Below are 10073 nucleotides of genomic sequence, written 5' to 3' on the forward strand. Positions count from 1 at the left end.
GGGGGGGGGGGGTGGTACAGCTGTGCCCGGGCTGCCCTGGCACGGGGGGGCTGGGGGGCACCGCGGGCAGCGGCCGGGCTCCGGAGCCATCTTGCGGGTCTGTCTCCATGCAGAGCCGCCGCCATGGACGCGTTCATGAAGGGCTTGTCCAAGGCCAAGGAGGGGGTGGTCGCCGCGGCGGAGAAGACCAAGCAGGGGGTGGCGGAGGCTGCGGAGAAGACCAAGGAGGGGGTGCTGTACGTGGGTAAGGCTGCGGGGGGCTTGGCAGAGCCGGGGCCGGGCACCCCGGGCTGTGGGTGCGCAGAGGGGCTCCGGGTGGCAGCCGCCTGGGGCGATAGACGGGCGGGGGGGAGGGCTCTGGGGGCCCGGTGCCTGCGTCCAGCCCTGGGGGTCCCGGGGGTCCCCGCCCTGCCAGCGGCTGGGAGCAGCAGGCCAGGCGCCAGAGCTGGCGGGGGAGGTTCAGCCCTTGGCAAAGGGCAGGATGGAGGGTGACCAGAGAGCAAGGGGGAAAAATCGGTAGGGGGGGGGGTAATTGGCACCTATATAAGACAAAGCTCCAAGGATCGGGACTGTCCCTATAAAACCGGGACATCTGGTCACCCTGGCCAGGGGGTCCCAGGCCCTGGCACGTGACCCACAGCTGCCCTCATCTCCCAGGGTGGTCCATGGACCTGCCACCCCCAGTGCAATGCCAGACCGGCCCAGGCCATGCGCCAGGTCAGTGCCTGGAGCTCCCCAGCTGACGGGGGCAGCTGCCCCCTGCCCTGCTCTCTGCAGCCGCCGGGTGCCCTTGGCGGCCCCAGGTCTGGCCCCCGGGGGGCACTAGCGGGGGGGCCTTGCCGGCGCCCAGGCTGTGTGCAGGAGATGCGCTCTGTCCTGGCTGCCTGGTGCCTGCGCCGCACCCCCCCACACACACACACACAAAGCTCAGGGCACTCAGACTGGCACAGAGCCAAGAGCCCCCTGTGCCCAGGCCCCCGCAGAGCCCGGCCCCGCCTGCCGGGAAGCAGCAGCACCCGCACGTACTAAGGATCTGGCCATGAAGGAGTGTCTGGGGCCTGCTGCCCCTTGCCTGCCCACGGGCCTGGGCCCATAGCTGTGGATTGTACGGACCAGGCTGTACGGGGGAAGCGCTGTGGATTGTACGGACCAGGCTGTACGGGGGAAGCGCTGTGGATTGTACGGACCAGGCTGTACGGGGGAAGCGCTCCCGGTCGCCCGGTCAGTCGTGTTTGGTGGTGAGGTCACTCAGCCGTGGGGTGACGAGGGCCAGGAAAGCTCCTTGGGGGAGACGCCGACTGAACGGCAGAGGGGGAGGCGGCTCCCACCCCGCCTGACATCCTCCAGCGGTTAGTGACCGACCCGGCAGGGGACACTGGGGCGCGGGGCAGCAGTGCTGGGGGCAGCTCCAGTCCTGGCTCGGCCCAGAGGGAGGCGCTGCTGTGAAGTGCTCGAGCCGGGGCGGGAATGCACAGCAGGGCGATGCTCTGACGTGGGGCGGCAGCCGAAGCCTCCAGGGCTGGGGAGTGTGAAGTCCCTGGCGGGGCTGCTCTGCAGACACTCCTGGACCCAGCCCCTCTCCCCGCCACAGGCGCGGCCTGCTCTGGCCCTGCCCCCCCACCCACCCTGGGGAGGGCTCAGACCTTGGCAGCTCAGTCTAATTCACAACCCCTGCCTGGGCTCTGCTCACGGGGATTCACGCCCGGCAGGCCGAGGGGCCTTGTGGGAGCCTGCCCCACCACAGCTTGGCACCTCCCGCCCCTCAAGCTGGGCAGAGCCCCTGCATGTGGGTGACGTGGGGCCCAGAGGCCAGTTTGGGGAGGGATTTGATTTAGTCCTGACGAGCTGGAGGGGAGAGGAACAAACAGCTGCCCCAGAGCCCACTCCAGGGAGACAGAGATCCCTCTGCCCACGTCTCCCAGAGGGAGTGCCCCTAAGGCGTGGGGCGGGAGAGCTGGCTGGATGAGCTGCTCCCAGCAGGGGGGCCATAGGGAACAGGGGAGGGAGCCGGGAGGAGCACTGGCTGGGCTAGGAGCTGGGGGCTAGGAGCTGAATGTCAGGGGAGCAGGGGGGAGCGCTCCCTGTGCTGTGGGAGGGAGCTGGCGCAGGGCTGGCGTAGCACGGGCTGTGGGTCGGGACTGAGGGGCACCGGCAGGGCTGGGGGAGCAGAAAGGAAGGGAGATGTTACCCTGTGGCCTCTCCCATCTCCATGGGTCCTGGCTGTTCCGGGCAGAGCCCCCGGCCCCAGAGCTGAGCGCCTCCATCCCAGCTGAAGCAGACCCAAGCAGGATCCCAGCCGCAGCTCGGGGGCCGTGCAGCAAATGGGGGCACACGGGGCAGCCATTGCGGGCAATCCCTGCTTCCCGCGAACCCCACACGCCCAGCCAGGGGGCCCCCAACCCCAGCTCGAGGAATCCACCAGCAAAGCAGGGGTGGCACCAGGCCCATGTGACCTGCGTGGCCGATCTCGGCAGCTTGGGTCTCCTTTCCAGGGTACTCCCGGAGGAGGATTCAGGAGTGGGGGGAGGCGCAGTTCCCCTGAGGCTGGCCCCAGCCAGGGGGCGATGTGGGGTGAGCACTGGGAACCCCACACCCTCCATCCCTGCACCACGGCCCCAGGCCACTCCCCTTGGGAACTGCAGGGGTCCCTCTCTTCCCCCATGAGGTGGGGGGGGTCCCCCAATAGGCACCCCAGCCGCTGAGGAGTATCTGCTTGGGCCCTTCTGTCCCCTTGGGGCTGGGTTGGCAGGGTCCCCCAGAGTCATGGGCCTTGGAATTGCCCTGCCCAGGGCAGTTCCCCTTTCACAGCTATGGTCTCAGGCTCTTGGCAAACTCAGGCATTTAGCGGTTGTGTCTCTTACCCCAGCGTTTGTTGTCTCTGGCTCGAGGATCCTGCTGGATGTTGGCACTGAGGGTCTGGTCCCTCTGCCCAGGGGTCTCTGACCTGGAGATGCTAACGAGCCCTGGGGGTGCTGTGATGTGCTAACGCTTTGCTCTTCACGCTGACGTTTCTGCTACGCCGTGTGACCTGGAAAGCCAGGGCTTGCCCTGATCGATCATGACCTGCCCCGGGAATCCGTTACTAACTCCTGGCAGGTGAGCTGGGCTTCCCAGTGGGTGAGGACGGTGCCCCTCGATGCCCGCGGGATTCAGTCACGTGTCAGGGCAGCCCGAGTCCACGTGCGGGTGTCAGACGTTGTAAGTGACTCTCCGCTGCGCTAGACCTGCTCCCGCCCAGCCTCGGGCCCAGGGCAGAGGGGACCCTGTGTTCCCTCACGTCCTCTTCCCGCAGATGCCACATTTGGCTGCCTCCTGCTGGAGGGCAGCCTCTGCCCTGGCCCCTCCATGTGCTGCTGGGGCTGTCCTCGTGCTGGGCACGAGCAGAATCCCACCGCAGCCACCAGCTGGCATCCCTGAAGTGTCTGTGCTGGGTGGAGTCGGGGCTCCTCAGGCTCAGGAGGGCGGCGCTCCCTATGGGTCTTGTTCAAGCTTCTCCCGTTCCCCTGCCGCTCCAGCTTCACCACAGCGGGCGCCCAGGAAGCCCGTCTGCTCCGAGCTGCTCCATACGGGGCCTGCCTCACGCCATGGCTGGATGCTCCCAGGGTTGTTTCCTGGAGCCCCGGCTGAGCATCACAGCCTGGTCTCTGTGCTCTGCCCACCTGGGCTGATCTCTGCTCCGAAACTGCCCCCAGCCCAGGGGCCGCTGTCCTGCGGTGTGCTTTGGGCTCTGCCAGCGCTGGCTTTGCAATGCGCCCGCCTGCCCCCATCCCAGAGCAGCACCACGGTGCTCCCACGGCGCTCCCCCCTCCCCACGGCGCTCCCCCCTCCCCACGGCTCCCACTCCCAGCCACTCAGGCTGCTGGCCACTGCCCCAATCTGGGGGTTCCCAGGCTCTTAGAGTGCAGATGGGTCTAGCACCCACCTGAGCTGCCCCCCAGGGCCTGGCTGCCTAGCCCCTAGCTCAGAGCTGGCCCTTCAGGCTGCCCCATAGCTTGAACGCACCTTGTCCCAGAAGCCCCCCGCCTCTCCCCCCCGGTTCGCTCTGCCAGGGCCCAGGGAGCAGGTGGGGACACCTAGCCCGCACAGCGTCGCACACTCACTACACGGGGACACGGCTCCCCCCGAAAACAGGCTCTAACGGCCCCTCTCAGACGGCCCCCGCGGAGTCCCTGGGGGCCCCAGCAGACGTCCACAGGCTGGGTAGTTTCTCCCTCATCACTCAGCCGGTCAGTGCCCTTCCCCCACGCATCTGTCCTGCCCCACGCACTAGCCGTCCACTGCTCCAGAACCGCCCCCCCGGCCCCCAACCCAGAGCGGGAAGGGCTCCCCGGATCCCCGCCCTTGACACTCCCCTGCTAGCCGCTGGGGCCACCCCTACAGAGGGGCAGGCCTGATACAGCAATTCTCCTAGTCATCGTCCCCCCGGCCTGGCCTGTGCAGGGAGCTGAGTGAGCAGCAGCCAGAGGCCAGGGCCCCCCCTGCACCCCAACGGCTCCTCCTTGCAGCAGCCTCCACCCCAGAGCAGGGGGCAGCGAGTCCTGGCCAGACCCCGGCTGCCTCCCTGGCGGTCAGCGCCACGGCTGCTTTATTCTCCGCAGCCCCGCTCAGCGCATGCCCCCCGCTGCTGAGTGCAGAGACCACGTGTGCAGGGCACGCCCGGGACAGCCAGGAACCCCCCAACCTGCCCATGGGGTATTGCCAGGGAGATGCCAGCCTCTGGGGTGAGGGGGGGTGTCGGGGGGGCAGTACGAGGAGGTGCTGACGTGAGCCAGCCTGGCACGCTCTGCGGGGGTCAGCGAGGGAGCTGGGCCAGGCTGCCGTGCCCGCAGGTTCGGGTCGCAGGGCATCAGCAGAGCCGTGTGGTGCGGCTGCAGCCAGGGCATGGCCCCACACACCTATATGGACTCCACGGCCCCGCCTGGCACCAGTCCCTCTAACCCCCCCTCTCTCGCTCTCTCTAGGAAGCAAAACCCAAGGCGTGGTGCAAGGCGTCACCTCAGGTACCAGCTGCTCTATTCCCCCAGCCCAGTGCCACGCGTGGGTGGCTGCACTAACGAGCTCAGGCTAATCGGGGGCTGTGATGTCACCGGCCTAAAGCCCGTTATGTAACAGGGGCCAGAACACGGGCTTCGGAGCTGCTGGGCCAGGATTTGAAACCCAGCCGCCCCGTGGCCCCACGCCTGACGGGGGAGGGCTGAGTCTGCCCCACAGGGCACATGCAGGGTGGGGGGAGGTGCCTGAGCCCCCTCGCGCTTGCTGGGGCTAGTAGTGTGAGGCCAGGCCCCCCGAGCGCTAGCCCCAGCCGGGCCCTGCCTGGCAGCCGAGGGGCCCCCCCGGGCTGTAACGCGGCTCCGCCTGCCTCTTCCAGTGGCTGAGAAGACCAAGGAGCAGGCGTCCCAGCTGGGGGGGGCCGTCATCTCAGGGGCTGGGAACATCGCGGCCGCCACCGGCCTGGTCAAGAAGGAGGAGTTCCCCACTGACCTGAAGGTGAGTGTCCCCTACAGCGAGCCGCGGGGTGCAGCCTCTCCAGGGGGACAAGGGGCGTCCCGCACCCACGTCCACAGGGTGGCTGTCAGGCCCTGCCCGGTGCGCCTGCCTCAGTTTCCCCTGTCTTCTGCCCATGAAAGGAACATCATCTCAGGGTCTGATATACCCCCCACCCCTGGGCACCACGGCGGTAATACCCCGAAAACCGGCTTCCCATCCCCCTCTGCCTCCCCGCCCCTGCTCAGGGGCTCCACCCTCCCGCTCCAGCCCCACCACCAACAGGAGCCCTGCCCCAGCCTCCCACTTCTCAGGGGCTCCCAGCTCTGGCCAGTTCTCACCAGCTTCCCCCAGGCTCCTCGCTGCAGCTCCGGGCGCTGCTCTGCGTCCGCTCGTTCCTGGCTCAGGCTCTGACCCCTCGCTGCCTCCTTCCCGCTAGGCCGCTGCTGTCTCTGGAGCCCAGCGGGGGTCAGCTGACCTGGCCCAGCGCTCCCTGTGGCAGGGAGTTCCCCAGGCACAGCAGGGCCCAGACTGTGCCAGGGGGGTGAGCGTCTGGAAGGTGGAAAGTCCAACTGCGAATCGGGTTGAGCCCCGGCCGGGCTGCCCAGCCGCCCGCAGACACCGAGCCCCTCAGTGCAGCTGGTTTGGCTTCCCCAGCTGAGGGAGGCCTGGCCGGGCGGGAGCAGCAGGAGGAGTGGGCGGCTCTTTGCTCGGGGGGGTGACTCTCCCCCATCACGGCCAGGACAGCACCGCCGCTGGCTGGAAAGGAATCGCTGAGGGGGCGCGTGGTGTGCACAGCGGGTACCTAAGGGGCGCGCTGGGATCCGCACACGGGCGGGTGGAGATGGGGGGGGTGCATGCATGGACGTGTGCAGACACGTGTGTACATGGTTGTTTGCATGTGGAAGGGTGTGTACATATGGGGAGGTTTACGGACGTGTGCGTGTACAAGACCGTGCATGTATGTGTAGGGATGTGTGTGTATACAAGGCCGTGTGTGGGGGTGTGTACGCACAGGGATGTGTATAGACATGTGCGTGCATGTACAAGGCCGGGCGTGGGTGCGTATGTGTATACAAGGCCATACGTGGATGTGTGTACATGCAGGGATGTGTGTGGACATGTGCGTGTGTGGACGAGCTCGTGTGTGTACACACAGGGATGTGTATGGATGTGTGTATACAAGGCCGTGTGTGGGGATGTATGTGGACGAGGCCGTGCATGGGGATGTGTGTGTACGAGGCCATGCGTGTGTGTGTGTACGTGTACGAGGCCATGCGTCGGTGTGTGCACGTGCAGGGATATGTATAGACGTGTGTGTGCGTGTAAGAGGTTGTGCATGGGGGTGTGCACGTGTACAAGGCTGTGCATAGATGCGTGTATGTGCAGGGATGTGTGTGGACGTGTGCATGTGTGTACGAGGCCGTGTGTGTGTGTGTGTGTACGAGGCCATCATGGGGGTGTGCGCGTGTACGAGACCGTGCATGGGGGTGTGTACATGTGGGGATGTGTATGGACGTGTGTATACAAGGCTGTGCGTAGGTGCGTGTATGTGCAGGGATGTGTGTGGACGTATGCGTGCGTGTACGAGGACGTGTGTGGGTGCGTGTGTGTCTACAAGGATGAGGATGGGAGTGTGCGCGTGTACGGGGCCGTGGGGGGGTGCACATGTACGAGGCCATGTGTGTACGAGGCCGTGTGTGGGTGCGTGTACGTGTACGAGGCCGTGCGTGGACGTGCAGGGATGTATAGGGACGTGTGTGTGCGTGAACGAGGCCGTGCATAGGTGGTTGTGTGTGTACGAGGCCGTGTGGGTGTGTGTGCGTGTATGAGGCCGTGCATGGGGGTGTGCACGTGCAGGGATGTATAGGGACGTGTGTGTGCGTGAACGAGGCCGTGCATAGGTGGGTGGGTGTGTACGAGGCCGTGCGGGTGTGTGTGCATGTACGAGGCCGTGCGTGGGGGTGTGCACATGCGGGGATGTGCACTGCCGTGGCTGCTGTCACTGGAGCCGTGCGAGCCGTGAGGTGCCCGACAGCTGCAGCCTCCACAAGCCGAGTTGCCACAATGAGCCGTTTGCTTCCAGCTTATCCGAAAATAGCAACAGCTGAAACGAGGAGGCCGCGGCAGCGGGCAGCTGCGAGGGGAGGGCAGGGGAGGACGTGGCTGCGCCAGGCCAATCGCTGGGGCTGAGCAGAGCCCAGACCTCGGCAGCCTGAGCCGCCCCTGGGGGCAGGGGCTGTGAGCCCAAGGGGGCAGGCCGGGGGCTCTGCACAGGTCACCAGCCGGTGGAGCTGCTTCCCCCCCTGCCCCCCGGCTNACAACACAACCACAGACAGCACAACACAACAGCACAGCCACTCACCACAACCACGACACAACTACAGGCAGCACAACACAACAGCACAGCCACTCACCACAACCACAACACAACCACAGCCAACACAACAGCACAGCCACACTCACCACAACCACGATACAACCACAGGTAGCACAACACAGAAACATCCATGCCCAGCTACACCGCAACAACCGTGCAGCAGCCCCAGCACCACTACAACGCAGCAGCCCAGCCCCCTCCCTGACGCACCCCGAGGCAGACACCGCACACAGCAAAGTGGAGCGGTGTGCAGCCGGGGCACTAGCGGGGCACACGCGGCCAGAGGCCATTCACATGCTGTTGGGCCACCCAAGGGGCCTTTGCTCTTTGGGCACGTGGCCCTCGGTGCCCAGTCGGGCGCAGCACATGGGGTGGGAGCAGCTCTGGGCTCAGGAACGTCCACCACAAACATACCCCATGGCACTGCCACCCCCTCTCTGCTTCCCAGCGACCAGTGCTGGGGCATGTCACAGCCCTGCCTCCACCCTCCTGGAGCTCCCCGGCCAGGCCGCAGCCCCTGCTCCCAGGGATGGGTGCCCAGGCAGGTCTGGGGGCGCACACAGCCCCCCTCCTGCCGGCCATGCTCACCCCTCAGCATTGTATTTGTTTGTCCCGGGGATGGTTGGCCCCTGCTGTGCCACGTTGGCTGTCAGCGTGGACGCCACCTTCAGCGCTTTCATGGCCTTCAGCTTCCTCCTGTAGCTGCAAAAGCAAACAGTGGGCAGGGGTGAGTGACGGGGCGTGGAGCAGAGGGCAGTGCTGGCTGGTGCAGGAAATGGGGACAGGCTGGCACCTGCAATGGTACAGGAGGGCACAGGACTGGCAGGGGACATGCACGGGCAGGAGCAGCAGAAGGAGATATGGGGCGGGACAGGCAGGGGTCGGCAGGGCCGGGGGCGTGGGAGGGTCTCCTACCTCCGGCTGGTGGCCAGCAAGGCCAGCGTCATGACGAGGAGCAGCAGCACCAGGCCCCCAGCCAGCCCTGCGATGATGCCAACCAGCTCGTTCTCCTTATTGGGCTCCACCACTGTCCCGGGGCCCTGGGCATAGAGACACGTCACCCCCCGCACCAGGATCCCACCGCTGCACAGGCTGTGCCACCCCCCACCCCCAGAGCGGGGGCCAGCCCCTCTCCAGCCAGCAGCCTGGTCACTGCCGAGGGGCTGGGGGGGTCGCTGTGTTAGAGGGACCCACCCTTCTGTCACAGGGCAGTCCTGCCCGGAGTGCCCTCAGCGTGTCCACCTCCACCCGCCTCCTTCAGCGCCCCAGGAACCCATGCCAGCTTCACAGACTCGGCGATACCCTCCCTGGGGCCAGTTAATTGCAACCCCCCAGTGCAAATAGCCCATACCAGCCCCTTCCTCACCCCGGGGCACTGCCCTTACCCCATCAACATGGTGTGCACCATGCGCCGGCGTCCTCCACCCCAGCCCTAGCCTACACCACTGCCAGGTTAGCCATCCCAGCCCTTCCAGTGCAGTGCACCCCCTCTCCTCCGGCCAGACGCCCACCTCTGTGCTGGGAGCTCGTCCTCCCCGGGGGAGCATCCCTCGTCCCCGGTCCCCCGGTCCCGTCCAACACGCAGCCTCCCCTGCCATCAGCCCCCTCGGGCCGTCTGCTCCGGCTCTCTGGGGGGGTCAGCCAGCAAAGCTCTCGCTGCTCCCCTGCCCTCAGCCTTCCCCTGGGACCCTCCCCGCAGTGCCCCCGGTCCTGGGAGCGCCAGCCTCCCCTAGGTACCCAGCCACGGTGCCCCCTCCAAACCCAGCGAGGAGGCGGCTGACGCGACGTGCTGCTTTCAGGCGAGCGGCCGTGGCCCTAACGGGGCAGGTTCCCACACGCCCTGCCCAGCCCGGCCCTTCCTCCGGGAGGAGACAGCACCTCCCCAGCCCGGCTGGCTCCCGCGGCCCCCCCAGCCAAGGCGGCTCCGCCACACTCACAATAATGGTGAGTCCCAACTGGATCAGCTCGCTCAGCGCCTGCGAGTTGCTCTGGACCAGTCTGTTGAGGACACAACCCAGATGTGAACCCCACTCGTGCTGCCCCAGACGGCCCTTCGCGGGCATCCCACCCACGGTGCCCCCAGACCCTTGCCCATAGCACACCCCACACACAGACAGCCCTCTGCCCACCCCCTGCCCACAGCACAACCCCCTACACACAGCCCTCTGCCCGCCCCCTGCCCACAGCACACCCCCCACACAGACAGCCC

The 10073-nt window shown here is 66.8% G+C and overlaps 2 protein-coding genes across 2 annotated transcripts in view; one reads left to right on the forward strand and one right to left on the reverse strand.

Moving 5' to 3' along the window:
- Positions 1–5487, forward strand: part of SNCB (synuclein beta) — a gene marked incomplete at its 3' end in the record, with an annotated part of 6010 nt that extends 523 nt beyond the window's left edge. The window contains 3 exon segments of the mRNA XM_034780431.1: positions 114–244; positions 4962–5000; positions 5369–5487. Coding sequence (XP_034636322.1) covers positions 124–244; positions 4962–5000; positions 5369–5487 — 279 coding nt within the window.
- A 2961-nt stretch (positions 5488–8448) lies between these two features.
- On the reverse strand, positions 8449–9862 carry CDHR2 (cadherin related family member 2; the record flags this gene model as incomplete). Its single annotated transcript, XM_034778850.1, is given in 3 exon segments — positions 8449–8566; positions 8780–8904; positions 9802–9862. Coding segments are annotated over 3 exon segments (304 nt in total), but the record flags the coding sequence as incomplete, so codon positions are not given.
- Between the last annotated feature and the right edge of the window lie 211 nt (positions 9863–10073).

The sequence above is a fragment of the Trachemys scripta genome, chromosome 8, assembly GCF_013100865.1.
Source record: "Trachemys scripta elegans isolate TJP31775 chromosome 8, CAS_Tse_1.0, whole genome shotgun sequence".
Lineage (NCBI taxonomy): Eukaryota > Metazoa > Chordata > Testudines > Emydidae > Trachemys > Trachemys scripta.